This window comes from Homarus americanus, unplaced genomic scaffold, assembly GCF_018991925.1.
Source record: "Homarus americanus isolate GMGI-L3 unplaced genomic scaffold, GMGI_Hamer_2.0 scaffold54443, whole genome shotgun sequence".
NCBI lineage: Eukaryota > Metazoa > Arthropoda > Malacostraca > Decapoda > Nephropidae > Homarus > Homarus americanus.
Window position 1 is genome coordinate 5,131,759 of NW_024750852.1, and position 19,046 is coordinate 5,150,804.

The following is a 19,046-nucleotide window of genomic DNA, read 5'->3' on the forward strand; positions in this document are numbered from 1 at the left end:
GATATTCGTATTGAGGTCACGATATTAACCCTTTATCTCTCGCTACCTGAGTCTTCACTGTACCTGTCCTATTTTTGTATTGATAACTGAACAAAATACCTGATTATGATCCTGTAAACATCTTAAGTGTAATACTGTTCTTAGTTCTCTGTGGTTGGAATTATACTGTGTTGGATTACAGCTGATACTTAAGAACCCCCTGACAACATTTTCGTTCGTTTTCTTTGATTAAGTTTTTATGATTTGTCTTTTGTAAACAGTTTTCACCGTCATTTTTCCTGGTTATATATTTCTAGGACATACAACTATTTCGTCGACCCTTTTACTTAAGGTCAAAGGTCACACTACAGTCACCAGGTCAAGACAGTTATATACAGGTAGACAATGAGAGACAAGAATCACTCATTAAGATTCCAATGCCTTAGAAAACAAAAACAAAAACAATATATAGATACAAGAGGTTTAAGGTCCATTACCTGGCCCTCGTGTTTATATATTAATTATTATTATTGTTTTTTTATTCCAGGCAACGAGAATACCTTGGAGATTACCTTGAGAATACCCCCAGGAGAGAGAACAGCCCAAGTCTCCATGAACTTTTACTGATATAAATGACTGTACAATAACGGCTCTTTATACTCGCTTTAGTTTATCTCGCCTTAGTTACTTCATGATCCACTACGAGACTCTTTAAAAGACTCGTGTAGTGAAGGTTATTTAGATAAGACGATACAATTAAGAGCATTTTCTGCGTTCCATTGTTGCATACCGAACGTTAATTTACATCACAATTGCAAACGAGTATATAATATAATGTTTGATGAATGGGAATTATGTATATAGTTTGTGATAATTAGGAGGCGGAGGATTGGCTGTGACAGTGACCAATAGCGGTGACTTTCTTCTAAACATAAACACAGGAGGAACCTATAGGAACCTCACCTCTCCACTCTACCCTATAATACTCATCATACCACACACTACCCCACCACAATCCTTCTCGCCGTCACCATCACACCACTTCACAACCTCCCCAACCACTCCATCATACACCCAGCATCTGCCATCACCCCCCTGGCCACTTTACCACATAATCACTCCACTGCACTCAACATCTGGCAACGCTGTCATGACCCTACACGTTAAAACTCACTTCCATAACAATACAAAAATATAATAATTAAGAAAAAAACAACAATTTAAAACTGCACGAGGACTGGCTAACAGCTGAATGTTCCTCCATAATTGATGATCTCAGAGCTTCAGTGTATATTAACTAGAGAGTGAAGCTCATAACAAAAATGTTTTACAATGGTCCCGAGGCAGCGAGACCAGGCATTTTAGCCGACCAATTAGGGGTGAGGGCGGCGGTATGTGACCAATCGCTTGCCCCCGGTTTTAAGGTCCTTCCTCCATGCCCACGGCCACACCCTCCCCCCCTGGGTATGTGTGCGTGTGTGTGTGGGAGGGGGGGGGGGTCATTGCAGCCACATTCTCCATGTATACAGCCCCCATGTCCACATCTTCCTGCAGCATCTTCACCCCCAACGTTGATACACCACCCTCGTCCTCACACCTACTTTGTTATTACAACCCCTTACACCTGCTTCACATTCACACCACACCTGCTTCACATTCACACCACACCTGCTTCACATTCACACCACACCTGCTTCACATTCACACCACACCTGCTTCACATTCACACCACACCTGCAGCATCACACTCGCACCACACTTGCAACACACCAACACTATCACCACGACAACACTAACCTCCAAGGCTACACTCATGCCACACCACTCACACTACCACTACAGCCACACTCATGCCACATCACAGCCACACCACCATCACAGCCACCCTGAGCGTCTAGTCATCTTCCTCGGCATGCCAATCGCTGGACCACTCTATCACTGGTATCATCACTCGGCCGTCGACCAGCATATCACTCCCCCCTCGTGCGTCGGGCGTGGACCAAGGCGTGGGAAATATGTGAGGTGAACGCAAGCCTCCGCCCATCCTCCCCCAAGCTTGTGGGACTACGTGAATTAGGTAAGTGAGGCGATATTCAGGTGGGTGTCTCCATATACGAGGTGATTTTAACACCAACTGTCCTCAACGTCAGCTGTCCTCAACGTCAGCTCATACAAGATTGAACGGACTCTTCTATTAAGGGACTCCCGCATCAGATGACTGACACGCGATCTGGCCAGCTCTGAGGTGTTTGTAACATCAATTACTCTCCTCTGTGATTACCGTGTGTATATTATTCCGTACTTCCGTGAGTGAGTTTACCACAGCGAGGAGACCGGAGTCGAGCCTCACCTAAGGTAGCCGTGCGGAACACTTAGGGATTTTCCCCGTGGCGGTGAAATGAAGCACATCCTTCAGTCACAGTTTACCCTTTTAGTTCTATTTTTAGTTGTCTTTGTCAGCTTCGTGAATACCTTTTCTGACCGACCACTGAGTGAATAATTCTTCCGCGCCTCCGGACCCTTACTTCTCTCCCAGTCAGCCAGCCCATCTATCATCTCTACCATTAATCAGCTTACTAGCCACTGGAGCAGTTGGTCTGTTCTTTGTTACAACATTCAATGCCCAGTGTTAGTACAGGAGGAAACCTTCGATGTTTGTTGAGTCACGCCGACTAACACCTGACCCGGCGCACAGAGATCAGAGGTATGCTGTACCACCAACTTAAGGCTAATTCTTTGTTACTTTACAACCTCTTTCATCATCAAAATTTTCCCTTGATAACTCCTTCCTCAACCTCCCTCCCGTGTACAGGACCTTGATTTCCCCGCACACTAACTAGTTTCCTCTGGCTGATGTTGTGACGACCATGGGTGAGTTACTTACCTTGAAGGAGACCTTCTTAGCTCTGAGGGCATTGGGGGAGGTATATGACCTGGGCCTGGGCCGTACAAACTCATTCTCTTCCACTTTGGTCACACTGAACCTGGAGCCAGCCAGATCCTCCCCTAACCCATGCCATTCGAGGCTCTTTTGGGTCTTTTTCTCCCAAGGTATGTCCTCGGGGCTCTCATCACGCAGCGGGTACTCAATTCTCTGGGGGCTGGGTGAAGTATCTCCAGAAAACTCATCTAACTGTTGATACAATGATTTGTATTTCTTAGTCTCTTTTGTCGGTGTTGTCGACATACTTCAGCTGATGTGTCGCCCCACAACGACTAACTTACGAACAAAAATACACGAACTTTTTCTACATCATTCGTCTACACAACTCGACACAACCTCACTAGAGAACAGCCAAGTAAGCCAAGTACTGAGAGGGTCACGTCCTGGGAACTCCTCCTCCACTACACTATCTTCATTATCACCCGCTTGATCCCAACCTTAATTCTGATAACACGACCCATCACTGACCCACCTCTGAGACAACACCATTAGCCGTATCACCACACACACACACACACACACACACACACACACACACACACACACACACACACACACACACACGGGGCAAATAAGAACAAACGAGTACATCTTATCACCTTATCACATGTCAATACAGTGATATACTACAGTGAGAACAACGGTCAGGGACACGTGCTTAACATATGTACACAAATTCCAAACATTCCCCACAACACACATTCAGTACATCACGTCGACCACGAGACTTGTCAGACAATAATGGAAAAAAAAATCTTAAAATGTACAACATATTCCAGTGAATAAGCTGTCGTGACTAAACATAGTGTGAATAACAAGTCGAGAATAACATGTGAATAACAAGCCGTGAATAACAAGTCGTGTAAAAACATTACTGGAAATAGGCGTTAGAGATTAATAATATTACCAAAATAGTGTGATTAAATAGAAATATACAAGACAACGATAAGTTTAAACATGTGACAGACAGAGAGACAGAGACAGACAGGCAGACAGAGACAGACAGACGCATCTATCTTATCACGCGTCATACACAAAAAAGATATGAACTCAGGTATGATAAGAGCCAGTTATCTCACCTCCACAACATATTAAGTCATACGATCTTCTCACCTTAGGAAATGGATCAAACTAAAATTCCTCGGACACGGACTGAGAACCGGACCTGAACTATACAGGCTACACCTCTCTCTCTCTCTCTCTCTCTCTCTCTCTCGGGATTTGACTAGATAAAGAGACATGTTAGGTAAGGTTGACTAAAGTTAAGGGTGGTTTAAGTTAATATTGAGATCGATTAAAGGAACGGAAATATTTGACACACTTATACACAATCTCTCTTTAGTCAGACACGTTGTCACTGATACAGCTACGAGGGGGGAGGGGGGGTTGACGTAAGACCCTCTGAGAATCTATCATTAGATCGTAGTTTAAGTGAGGCTATTAGATACGCCCTTAAATCTCCACTTAAGAGGAAAATTTTCCATACGAATCTTGAGAGTCTATTTTTGTGTGTTAGTTTAAGTGAGTCTTTGGAAACTAATCCTTATATAATAGCTAAAGTGAGTCTATTATATATATTCTCACTTATTCAGTTAAGGTGATCAAAAAAAACTTACGTGCGAACTTTCAGTGGTTGAGAGACGTGAGGGTAAATATCACGCCGGAGTATTGATTGTGCCACCTATCCTGTGCGAGTCACTTTGAAAAATATCACGAGAAAAGGTCAATGAGTATCTCTTAGCGTAAATATTAACTCTTACTGGAAACACCACGCCCATCAGTGTTACAAGGTCTTCAAAATAACATATCCTGAATCACTACACACACAAGTCATCATGTTGTCACTGATCCTGTGTACACATCCGACACACAGAAGGATATCGGTATTATCATCTCACTCGTAGACATTCATTATGGTGCAGGAAGGTCGGGATAATAAGCATCTCAGTGTTTCCATTTACACACACTGTCATTCGCTATAACAGAAGGACTAAAACCTTTTTTATTTTCGTGGTTAATAGCAGACAAAGAGCGTAAGTATAACAATTATTTTGACTAAGAGTTAGGTATACTGCATAATTCCCAACGAATACTCGTAAAGTATCTTGTAAAAAATATATATCATGAATTATAATACGTAAACATTTTGAAAACAGAATTCGTTGCTGTGTTTAATTCGATAAATGATACTCTCTTATTACCTGCATTAACCGGACACACTGCTAAAGAGTTACTCGGATATATTCTCGTTAAAAAAAGAATAATACAGCATAATAAAATATAACACATTAGCCATCACTCTGTATCTGAAATTTTCTGGCTAAAAAAAAATGTTTCAATACCAATAGTAATCACAAGGTTTACAGAGAGTTTACAACCTACCCCATGATGTCGGATGTTGTGTAGTGGCAAGAGATTCAGATACTGGTGGTGGTGATGGTGGTGCTGGTTGTGGTGATAGCTGTTGTTGTTGACGTTGTTGTTGACAGCCTGTAGAGTGGTGGGGTTAAGAACCACCTCAAGACTTCTTTGCGTCATCTTGTAAGTAATAATATTTTTTTTTCACTGCACTTGGCACCTTAACACGCCCCCTTGTGGTGGCACTGTGTTTTCAAGTACTAGGATCACACTGTTCTCCTCGGCAATTAATGTTCCCATGCCGTATAATACACTATTTTCCACTGTAAAAAAGACCTCCACGTAAATACCCAACACGACAGAGACGACACACTATGACAAGAGAAGGTCGGGGAGGCTTACTAAACCACCACCATAACAGGATCCAGATGGCTCTTATTACAAGCAACAAAAACAAAACAACAAAAAAATCCCACTTCACCAACAAACCTTTCGGGGGATATATTTTTGTTATATATACGAGTATAATTGTACTTGTGTGCCCGAGTGGCCACCGCCCTTAGGCTCGCTGTTACAGGAATTAGCTGTTTTCTCCCCACGTCTGTTGGCGAGCTCAGCCTTGATGATGATGGACCTTAACACACACCACTGGAGGTCCTAACTTGTTCGTATTTGTAAGTAGTAGTTAAGTCACTGATAAGCACTTAGGAGGACCTCCACTAAGTTTTTCATAAGTTCGTCTTTATAAACAGTTAACAACACTCCCCCTTGACACTTTACACTACACACCCCGACTCAGGGTAGTACACAGTGAAGCCTAATGACCATATAATATGATGTAACACCATTTACAAGAGGTTAAGAACGTTTCCATCACTTTACTATATAAGCCTTGTGAGAGAGAGAGAGAGAGAGAGAGAGAGAGAGAGAGAGACCTACACGCAGATATCATCATGTGACAGACGCCCAAAGGACCACCAAAACGCTCCCTCTCCACCACCACCACATTCTTGGGCGTGGTGCGTCTCACCCACCAGCACTAACCTATCACCACACACTAGTTCACGTCAGTGTCTGGGAGCAGAGTGGCAGTAGATCTCCAGCCCTAAACGACAGCGGCACCTCTCTTACAAAGGTCACCAGACATTGATTTGAGGCTTTTCTCCGGCTTAGGTACTGCCTTGGGACGTGCTAGCGGCGCTGTGGTCGTTAGGGGAATGTTACCTGTGACGTGATTAACAAAACTCTGTTCTCTTCCCACCTGTTGACTTCTTTCACGCTTAGTTAACTTTCTATTGTTAACTTGGATTCTCTTTGCATTTCTCTTCGTGACTTGACTTGTTTGTTTACTGTATTCATCACTTGTGGTTTTATTTTCATAGTAACGATAAATATTGACGAAAATTTCATTGTATTTTCACTTCTTTATTTCGTCTCTCCACACACTTATCTAATTTCTTACTATACCTTCCACTCCCTTCTTTTCTCCTCCTCCTCCTACAATTATTATCTCCCCTGCATCACCATTACCTCACCACAGGGGGTACTTCTGTTGACACACCATCTGATCACCATGAGGTTCTATGTCCTGACCATTGTGTGAAGAAAGAAACTAACCCAGGTAACCGCCGCCCCGCCCGCCTCACCCCACCCACATACATCAAGGGTGTGAAAGTTGGGCAGCACACACGCGACGCCAAGCTGCCGAGAGAGAGAGAGAGAGAGAGAGAGAGAGAGAGAGAGAGAGAGAGAGAGAGAGAGAGAGAGAGAGAGGTGTGACGGATCGTGTTAAGGGAAAACTCACTTTCTTTAGTGAAAGTTGATGGCGTTAGGTATGATTCATAAAACATGTACAGTATACGGTATATTGTTTATATTGTACTTGTTGAAGATTATTATTATTATTATTATTATTATTATTAAAACGAATGCAATGTGGTATATTTCGACCTGACATCCATTGTATTTTTTCTTCTATTACATGCAGCAATTAAAGTGGGGGGTCATAATCAAGGTGTCAATCAATAACTTGTACCTCAGACGTCTAAATGGTAGGGCTGAGTCAGTGATCCGGAGTAGTAGTAGTAGTAGCAAAGCCGACAACTGCTGCAGATATTGACTATGAGGCTACAGTCACTGCACGCCGCATAGACCTGTGGCTCAACTAATTCAACACAGCTAGGATAGCTTCTTATGTATTAGGAGACTTAATATTAAGGTAATAAAATGGTAGCGAAGGTGTGGCTATTGGGGGAGGCTGGAGGTCATATAAAAAAAAAGTAGTAGTAGTGGTGGTGGTGGTGGTGGTGATGGTAGTAACAGTGAGAGTGGTTAGTGGTGGCAGAGGTGGCGGGACAACCTTGCAAGATCCTGCGGGTAAGAAACACCCCGGGGGAGGGAGGGAACACTGCCACTTACAATGACTACATACTTCCTCTTTATCATGTTGTAAGCTGTGTCACAGTCGGCACACATCAGAGCTCACACTGTGTGAGTCACACACTCCACACATTTGTTCTCGACTCACACTCCGACCTTCCTTGCGAGCAACAACTGTGATAACAAGGCGGCCTTGTACAATGGTAAAGTGATCCGATATAGAAACTTCTTGATATTAGATTAAAGTAGATCTTATTGAGGGGGGTGGGAAGTTTTATTTATATATATATATATATATATATATATATATATATATATATATATATATATATATATATATATATATATATATATATATATATATATATATATATATATATATATATATATATATATATATAGTATATATATATTTATATATATATATATTTTTTGGGGTGATTTAAGTTCGTCTAGTAAAGGAAAGGAAGAACTTATCTCAAACGATTAGTTAGACTGTTTTTTCTAAGTAGATGAATTGAGTTACCAAAACTGTTATGGACTGAATTGATGGTTTGTTATTTTCTAAACTAGTGGTGTGTGTGTGTGTGAGCGGAACACGAGTGGTACGGGTCTAATACTGGCCATCACGAGGGTTATTTTCTCGCTGCGGTGTGAACAACACTCAACCCACAGAGGTTAAATTTAATAACCAAACTTAAATGTCAGAGTAATATTGCGTCCAAAAAGAGCAACACGGAAAACTACCTAATACAGCGAACGTCAGAAGAAAGTGGTTATTACCTCCCGGCTGTACACACCCGTCATTGACCAACACACGACCTATAATACATAGGCTTATGTTACACGGGAGTAAGTGGACACTGCTGCCCATAACAACTTACTACACACAGGAACACTTATCCTTCCTTCGCTTCTGAATGGACTCGTGACGTAACAGTATCCCCGCTGACAACATTTCACACTAAAACCCTCAGCATCAACACCTGGTAAATTATGTTCCTATCGTAAATTACCATACTGGCATTATGTAATTGTGTACACTTCAAATAAACTTTAATTTGCACGTAAATGCATGTATACTGAAGGTCGCTTAACCCGACCTAATCAAAATAACATACCCCGGGGCCCAGTGCCAGCCACCACTTATCTCAACCTACCAGAAAAACACATGAATATGAAATGTCGAGTTGTGGGCACACACACACACACACACACACACACACACACACACACACACACACACACACACACACACACACACACACACACACACACACACACACACACACACACACACACACACACACACACACACACACACACACACACACACACACACACACACACACACACACACAACTCATATAATCAGAGATAACGTAGAGTCAGTATTAAAGTCTTTAGATATTTACATCCTCGGGCTTAAACCACAAGGCTAGAGAACTGTAAAGGACAGTAACTTTGGGTGACATTACCGAGCACCACAACAGGCAGAAGGTGAGCCAATATTCGACTGGCGAAACTTCCATTAGGTGCCACTAACCGCTGGATACATGGAAACAAACTAGTTATCGACCACTCGTATACTGGCACAATCAACTATCCCCATTGGTGATTGCTGAGTGCTCGTGTTGGCGTTGTATTTTTTGAGCAGAGGCACAAGAAACGCCACATAAGGCCATGATGAAAGTTCGTGTCTGCTAACATTACCCCCGGAGGCTGTGCTGGTATCTATCTTGTTGTTGAGGGGAGCTGTGACGGCTACCACTAGCGAGGTGAACCAGAAAGTCACCTGTATGTTTTACAATGTCTCCTGTGTTATTAGGAGCAAATAATCTATCTATCTATCTTTCGAACGCCATCTCACTACTATACGAGGAATAGGAGTACAATAACACCATAAACTAAAGGAGGAAAATGGTACACAGGAGGAAAATGGAGGAAAAACGATTAAATGAAGAGTATTTACCTTAGTTTATTAAGATTCTCAGAAGAAGAAGAATTAAGGACAAGTGACAGAGGGAATGGAGGAATAGCAGATGATTACTATACATGGAGAGAAAATTTAAGACGAGAACAGGAGAGAAAGTGTGCCGGATGGGAAGAGAAAGGAGGAGGAGAAAGAAGAAGAGAAGGAAACGAAAAGGAGGATACAAAGAGGAGGAGGTGGAGATACAGGAGGAGACGAAGATAAAGAGGAAAAGAAGAAGAAACAGGAGGAAGAAAAGGAGACAAAGAGGTAGAGAAAGAGGGAGAGGAGCAGAAAGAGGAGGGAGAAAATTCAATAAAGGAAACGACAGGTGAGGAAACACAATCCAGGGTATAACAGTAATTACGACAGACAGGTAAGACGTACACATGAGAAACAGACAAAACAATAAAGACAGACAGACAAAGAACGAAGGAGAGGAGAGGTAGGGAGAAGAAGAGGCAGCAGGAAACATTACACCATAAGAAAGAAATATTTGGTATAAGAATCACTCTCGATGTTTATCTGTGGGTCTTAATGTTTTGTTTGTAAGTAAGTTTGTTGGTTTGTCGAGAGAGCACAGCACAACCACAGTTACGCCGTAAACAGACGACTATGCAAGCACATCATTACAAGAGGAGGTTGGTTATGCGAGACTGGGAGAGACTGGGGTAGTGTATCTTCCAGGTCGACCTTGGCAGAGAGACCGCCAATATACCCTGGTCCTGCCCGGGGGTGCTCCTCCAGACGTGCTGTAACATCGTAGTTCTCCACCTCACATCACTTCTTTACTGCCACACATACATATATACACATTGAGAAAAAACCGTACTTAGTTTCTTAAGATCACTAATACTTCTACACTAATACTCTACACTATTCAAAATACCGCAGGAAGGTACAGCAACTGGCCTTGAGGGATCCCTTAACTCTGTGAACACTATAACATAAAAGAGAAGGTCATCACCACCAGCTTCCTCACAACACACACATGGCGACAAAACATTCAGACGCGACAATTTTATACGGTACGAGTACCTCCCTCAGTGTTACACGACACAGTTACAGGGAGAGTTGATGGATGGTACGTGGAATTCACATCACTTATTTTTTAATAAATGGGAATTTGAAAACAAAGCTAACTTCTCGGCTGCCGGGTATATATATATTTTTTAAACTGATAACACAAATAAGTTCTGGGTTTGTTCACAACACAATAATAAAGGTCTGGCATGATCTTGAAAGTTCAAAACACACGAGGCTCTTCGATGTTTCAGACGGATCATGAAAAGAGTAATTATCTGACAGTCTTGACACTTAGCATCACAACTAGGGTGCAGGTCGGTGATGACAAGTGCCGGGAAAACTTAGATCCTGGATGACAGCGGCGGGGACACTTGTCTCACACACAGGACGGAGAAAGGTGGGAGTCGGTGGTGAGGCCATCAACCCCGGGAGCGTCTCTAGGGCTAACACCACCAAGCACCCAGCAGGCACGAAGCGGAGCCCACTTATATGAGCGTGTGCTGCTGCGAGTGCTCGGGTGTTCACTGCACTGGCAGCTCCTGGTGGCGCACGCTTCGTTCACTGTCCAGGACCGCAAGACACAAGGTAGGATCCCACCTCCTCACCAGCCAGTTTTTGTCGGACTGACGCTACCTTCTGGCCCAGGTGCTCGCCAGGTACTGAACTAGAGCAGCTCTGTAAGCTGGATTACCCGCCCGATAAGCTGGTTACGTCATTTACACGGAAGGCAGATGCGTACAAAAGAATAAGTGGAGGGACTTGCTATAGTGGAGTTGGTTGTGGTCGTCACGTTTGGTTGGAAGCTTGTGGTGTCCACGTGGCACTCACGCTGGCTGCACATGACTTGCTCAACACTGTGTACACTGTACACATCTCCCAGTCGTTCTATAACCACGAACAAAAGTGCAGAACTCCCTGAACAACGGCAAAGATTTTATTAGTTGGCTCAGCTTGGTCCTTCACCGCCAAGTTTTATAAACGAATTATAGCTCTTGTCTTTGCCAGTAGCCATTGTTCTTCAGCTCTCATCCTCCTGCACCGTCACCAGCAGACCAGCTAACATGTGCAGGCTGACCGTCCCTTGGCACTCCACCCTCCCCTGAGTGTACACACCACACCAACACAAACACCAAATCCTTCTCCACACCAGCTGCCACGCTCCCCACTACACACTCCACCAGTACACACCATACTGACCTTTAAGAGTTATTAAGGACACGTTCTGAATTATTCGTTGCTGATTTATTAGGACAGGTGACCTTGGTGGAGCCTGGCCCTGAGTCAGGTGAGAGGGCGCTTCATATTAACTATGACAAGACCTTAATTGATTATTTATAGCTGATACCCGTTTCTGCCAGCCTATTACCTGTCTGCTAATTATTTGCTACTAATAATTATATTATATATAAACTACTGATTCTTATTTAACTGAATATATGGTACTAATTATTCCCCAACACAAGCATAACTAACTATTTACCTAGCGACCACCTGACTACTTAACCTCATACGTACTAATCAGCCACCTGGTAATCATGTGGCCACTTATCCTATTACTACTATTACCTGCTGCTATTAACTCTTCTACTTTAACCTGCTACTGAACACCTACGTGCTAATTACCTTCTGCCTGCCTGCTTGTTCTGTGTGTGTGTGTGTGTGTGTGTGTGTGTAAATAAGAGCAACACACCACATGGTCAAATAGTTTAAAAGCCAATGGATCAATAACACTAAATTCTGAGGACCAATCAGTGTAAACGTAACAAACAGGTGAGCACAGGTGAGCACAGGTTACACTAGTATGAGAGGAGGCGGTTCTTATTAGACCAAGTTTTTAGATACAGGGATATTCCTACCATGATTATCCTTCGTAACTAAGTAAAAAATATACCTAATTATTGATAAAAAAACTAAAAAATTAAGTACCCCAATATATAAACATTTAAATTGGACTCTTACATTACGTTGATATGTTCACTTTACACCAAACAAATTTACCATAAAAAAATAAAAAAATATGTAAATTTTTTTATCACAGGTAATGCTAAAATTTAATTAACGTATTTTCAAGTAGAATGTAATTTGAAAATTCTTGGGAGTAAACAGTATGTCTCAAGTCACTAGTTAGGAGGCATCACAGATCGTCATTTACTAGAAATAATTAACCCAGTGTATCTAGGAAAATTCTAGACCCTACACGAATTACCATCAACAAACACCCGGTTACGCCCACCTGTGGTATGAGTATGTTTACGTGTGCCACTTTGTCCTAAACTATGTAAACTGAGTAAAATCTGACACTATGACATTATTTGCGCAGTTTTCCAGACGATTACAACCCAACCAGTCACAAACTTACTCGAGCTAACACAGGGACGAGCTAGTAAGCTTGGATATAATTCATGGGGGGGGGGGGATACTTACCAGTTACATCACACCTAAGACAAAAAAACACTAAAAAAAATTGTTATCTTTATTGATAACATAAACACAATAATACCTCGGTCACGAGTGGTTTGATTATTTACCTTAGCACTTTATGGTCTTGTGGTCATAAATTATAACTACTTAAATCATAAAGCGATGACTCAGATTATGTAACTCAATACTATGTGTCCGTAAAGTGACTAAGATGCATTCATAGTATCATTTGATAATTCAGTACAAAGATGTAACATAATCAAAGACTAAAGGGAAAACTACTTCATCCCCTCCCCCCGCCAGAAGTCAGCACCACCACCCTACTGCATCTCATCTACCTGGCTGTCAGACGTGATTAAAATATCTCACCTTGCTGACCCTTCCCCCACCCCCACCCCCGAGGCCCTGGCTGGACATTCTAACCTATGATATTTCAAGTCGTGGATCATATTTCCTTCTATTTTATTACACAACAAACAACACGAAGATGGTCGTTGTGTGTGTGTTATCCGTGACGTGCCGACGCTTACAGAACAAACGGGTGATGATTACTGGAAGACGAGTTGTAGGTCGTGCTGGTATCTGCGCCAGGTGTCATGGCTTCGGCTCCCTCACCGCGCGCCGACGCAGCCTCCTCCACGCACAAGAACAACATATTTGGTTTGTGCGCATTTTCAAGCTCGTAAAACAGTAAAAAAGAGGCTTCGGTGATGACCAGTGTGTTAGGGGGGTATATGCCAAGGTCCGTCAGCCTGGTGTAGGCGGTGCGTCATGGCCTTTCAGCTCTACCCCGCCTATCTTTGTTAACCACTCCCCTCGCCTCCTCTCGCTACACGCCTATCCTCCACGCTCACCTCTGTAAACAAACTCTCCGTATCATTACTAATTTATCCCTCTTATTCACGAGTCATCACCCAGTCAGGTGTATCGAAGCGTACACCAACCAGCAACAAACTGTAATATATTCACGACTAAACTATTAAGATGTCATTTCTCATATTTTTTAAAGTTATTCATAAACAAAACAAAACCTCTAACCTTTAAGCGGAGGTTACGTTACTATTTACTCATATGTTTACTCAAAAAATCATTACAAAAAAACACGTTGAGGTAACTTTAAGTAATGGCGCTGTGAGGTGGTGTGTGTCACCCTGGTCATTTTCCACGCCTCCTCCTCCTCCTCGACGTACATGTACTTCTTTAATTATTACTCGAGTGTGTTTCTTGTCACCGGCTGTTCAAAGATCCTGTTCGAGTTTTACACCAGGACTCCCACCTGTGTTTTTCTCCCTTCACCGCCTCCCCTCACACTTACGACGCATCATCCAGCATTACCAGCAGTCCTTTCGCCTTCTGTGGGGGGACATTTATCGCTTTTTCACATTCTTTTCCATTTTTCGGACTACCTCCTCTGCATTTACTTGGTTTGTATTACTGGCTGGTGTGACCCTCTTAGTGGCCAGTGTTAACAACAACACTGACTACTGCCCGGGTTTTCTCTACGTCAGCTGATGGATCGAAACATAATATATCCACAGGTAAAGAAACCATGACGCAGGGAAATATGGTGTTGACATTTTCTTCATAGTGAGCACACGTAACTTCTTATGCTAAACAAAATAATTCACTATCGACATAAGAGAAAAAGATTAAATACACATTCGTTCTGAAAATACCACAGTGTGAGACATTGACCAGCGACGTAACAGAAATATATGAAATAGTTTTTTAGTTACAATGATACCTCAGGTGATCACGGTGAAGCGTGACTACAAACATCTTTAAGAGGTGGACAGGTGGCGTAAAATACGTTTAACAAGATTTTTTTCAATCATTCGGGAAATCCCTTTCTACGTTTTTACTCTCTATAGGATGTATACACGACACCCCCCCCCCCACACACACACCTGCCCACACCTAAAGTAACATAGCAGCGTAATTTCGAGATAAAACTGACCATAACGGCTGTAATCTGACACCACAAGCCCAGAGGGATTTAATCTGCCAGCTATCACGAAGACGAGGATTAAATAAAAAATCCCAAGTAACTAATTGTACATTGTTCTCCGGTCTGACTGCACCACAACACTCATAAGCTGAGGTCATTATCACCACCATAACACTACATACACTGGCGCCGTCTGGACGGGTCACCAGGCACGGCTAACATCTTTCCTCGCTTGTCCTGTGTTCCTGTGAGACCCCAGCTACAAGATGAAGACAGTATTTACAATTCCACATCACTCAATAACGTGACAAGATTATGAAGAAAAAAATTATTGTTTAAAGACGGACGGACGGACGGACTGACAAACACCCAGATATACCTACAGACAGACAGACGAATCCAATGTCAATAACCCCCGACAACTTCACCTAACAGAGAACCATAAACAACTCCCCAAACGTCAAATAATCAAGAGAAAACAGAACAATGTCACTTTTCTTCAACCCAACACACGAGGAGACATTCAGGGAATCTTTATAAGCGACACACAGGTACAGTACGTGAGCTGGACAACAATTCACCCATTACTTTTAAATAATAAGCTACAACACAATAATAAAACAATGTAACGTATTAAAAGGATATAAAACACACACACACACACACACACACACACACACACACACACACACACACACACACATGCACACACACACACACACACACGAATACTTATTAAAAAATCGAGTTATACTTTCTGGTACAACAATAGCCAAGACGTGGTGCAGGTAACACAATACGACACCTTATTAACCTCAGGTATGCAGTGGCAAGGATTGTGTTCTTTTGATTAAAACACTTAAGAGAGTCATATAAAAAAGTAAATAAGAAAATTGTAAATATTGAATTATGTCATTTTCTCACGGGTTGTCACGAGCTTAAAAAATTATGTGGGTGGATAAGAATTTCAGTCAGTGGAAAACTGAGTAGAATCTTCTCTTAAAATAAAACAAACATATCCTACGTCTAGTTTATAGATCACTTTCCCTCACAACAACAACAACAGTAAAAATAATAATAATAATAATAATAATAATAATAATAATAATAATAATAATAATAATAATAATAATAATAATAATAACGATCCCATTAAAACGAATTCCTTCAATAATATATAAATAAATAAAAACAAACTACATTACAGACCACTTTGCCTTCCCCAAAACTTTTTTAAGTAAACAAGAATCATTATTTACGTCAGAATCAGTCATCAGGTTGTAACAGATCATCCCGTTGTCTTCTGTTTACATTTAACGTTCATAGTTACGTAAACAGTGACGTCATATACAACAAGACACATTTCTCAACACACGTCATCATATCAGCTGTTCCTAATGACTCAAAATACAAAAAAAAAAGATGGAAAAATATTAGTTCACATGCTCTCTATATATGACCTCATCTTCCAGCAAAATATGAGTCAGATTCTGCGATATGAAGTAAGCTATGGATGAAATAATCTACCTACAGCAAGCTATGAATGAAAGAAAGAAATACTCTACCTTCTACACGCTATGAATGAAATACTCTTCCTTCTACACGCTATGAATGATAATGATCCCCCACCTGCACCTACAAGCCAGGGAAATCTCTACCCTAACGCAGATTCTGGCTAGGTATGAAAATCCTACAATACCTACCTGTAGCTACGTCATCCTACACAGAGCTACAAGTTAAAATAAAAAGCATTTAGAACATTAAACCACAAAGCATGAAAAATCCTTCCAACTTCTACAAGCTTTGGGTTCTTGTACAACTACTGGCGCTCCTTACTACCTCCCCCCCTTACCTCCCTCTACAGCACACATGTTCTACAAGGAGAGGAGGGTGGGGGGGGGAGGAGTCTCACCCCCCACAATACAACAAAAGTCCTTCCTACAACACGAGCAGCTACATCACGAGACGGTATTCCGTATTTAGCGTGTCAACTTCCCAACACAAAGCGAGAAGAATGTTATTACTTACTGCAGTCAACACGAACCTTCATGCTTCCAACACTTACCTGAGGGAGAGAGAAAGATTGGCATTAGTATAAATCACAAACTATGAATAGGAATTTGTGAAGTGTTTGATAAGGTGTATGGTGGTGGTGGTGGTAGAGGGAGAAGCTAAGAATTGTGGTTGCTAGGTAACTACACAGGTGCCAGGGTTTGATCAGTCAACTGGAGTGGTTGTGGCAACTTTCCAGGGTTTTTTCACTTGGGGAGGGAGGGGGAGGAGGCTAGGAGAATAAGAAGAATAAGAAGAATACAAATAAAATAAAATAAAATAAAAATAAAAATAATAATAATAATAAAAATAAAAATAATAATAATAATAATAATAATAATAATAATAATAATAATAATAATAATAATAATAATAATAAACAGAAGAAGAAGAAGAAGAAGAAATAGGGAGGGGGGAGAGGGATAGGAAGGAAAAAGGAGAGAGATAGGGAGGATGAAGGGGGGGTAGATTCGGATGAGGGGGATAAAGAGGGAAGAGAGAGATGGATAGGACAGATGAGATACATAGGGAGGACGGGGAGGGATAGGGAGAGAGGGAGGAGGACTAGGGGCAGGGTACACAGAGCTCCACTACAAGGACAACACCTGTACCCCCAGCTGATAGCCCTGCAAGACAACATACGCCAGCAGCGAAAAAAAAACATGAACTAGGAACATTTTTACATCTTAATTTTAACCACGAGCAGTACAGAGTGTAATGATGATGATAATAATAATAATAATAATAATAATAATAATAATTAACGGTTTATTGAAAAAGTTCTGCAGCCCGAAGGCTGAAAATATACATTGGACATAAATGACTTATTAAATACATTGGTGGTTTAACAAAAGCCTTCATTAGAGAAAGGTAAAGGAACATACAGTGAACATTCAGATTAATGTAGGTGTTGAACAGCAAACACGTAGTGTAGTAACTCTCTCCCAGATGGTGTTAGGAGGGACCTCATGTGGTGTAGTAGTTCCCTCAGATGGTGTTATGAGGGACCACGTGGTGTAGTAATTCCCTCACAGATGGTGTTATGAGGGACCACGTGGTGTAGTAATTCCCTCACAGATGGTGTTATGAGGGACCACGTGGTGTAGTAATTCCCTCACAGATGGTGGTATGAGGGACCTCACGTGGTGTGGTAATTACCTCAACGATGGTGTTATGAGGGGCCTCACGTGGTGTAGTAATTCCCTCACAGATGGTGTTATGAGGGGCCTCACGTGGTGTAGTAACTCCCTCACAGATGGTGTTTTGAGGGGCATCACGTGGTGTACGAATTCCCTCACAGATGGTGTTATGAGGGACTTGACGTGGTGTAGTAATTCCCTCACAGATGGTGTTATGAAGGGCCTGACGTGGTGTAGTAATTCCCTCACAGATGGTGTTATGAAGGGCCTGACGTGGTGTAGTAATTCCCTCACAGATGGTGTTATGAGGGACTTGACGTGGTGAAGTAATTCCCTCACATATGGTGTTATGAGGGACCTGACGTGGTGTAGTAATTCCCTCACAGATGGTGTTATATGAGTGAGGTGTGGTCCCAGGCCTTCCTATCGTAGACGGATTAGCACATCGCTGGTTGTTGTTGGGTCTCATGGGCCGTTATCACTAGGTACCTGGGACCTCACTGTGTGAAGGTTAACTTGGGTACGACTGTCACTGTTGAGTTGTTCTCACTGACTTAAGCACTGTTCACTGTTCACCTCTGTTTAACGCTGGTTCCATTCCTTTCCTTAATGAAATTGTAACTTCTGGCAAGAACTTGTTGATATTCCGGTGGGGAGGAGGGTTCAGGGGAGGGAGTTAGTATGGGCCAACATAACAGTTGACCTGGCTGCTCCGAGAGGAGCGCCAGGTACGTCTTGACCCTTCGGTGGTCAAGGATGTAGCGAGTGTGTGTGTGTGTGTTTAAGTATGTAAGCTCGACTATCAAAAGAGTTCACAATGTTTTTCCA

General features: G+C 42.1%; 1 protein-coding gene across 9 annotated transcripts in view; it reads right to left on the minus strand.

Moving 5' to 3' along the window:
* Nucleotides 1–19,046, minus strand: part of LOC121854378 (kinase D-interacting substrate of 220 kDa B-like) — a 160,618-nt gene that overhangs the window by 88,974 nt on the left and 52,598 nt on the right. Inside the window, exons 1-2 of one of the 9 annotated variants that reach the window (XM_042349018.1) lie at nucleotides 6,326–6,755; nucleotides 5,306–5,604 (exon numbers count right to left, since the gene is read on the minus strand). The exons of the other annotated variants lie outside the window; for them this stretch is intronic. Coding sequence (XP_042204952.1) covers nucleotides 5,306–5,461 — 156 coding nt within the window. The 5' untranslated portion in view covers nucleotides 5,462–5,604; nucleotides 6,326–6,755. Of the gene's footprint in view, nucleotides 1–5,305; nucleotides 5,605–6,325; nucleotides 6,756–19,046 lie in introns of those variants that run through there. 9 annotated transcript variants of the gene reach the window in all.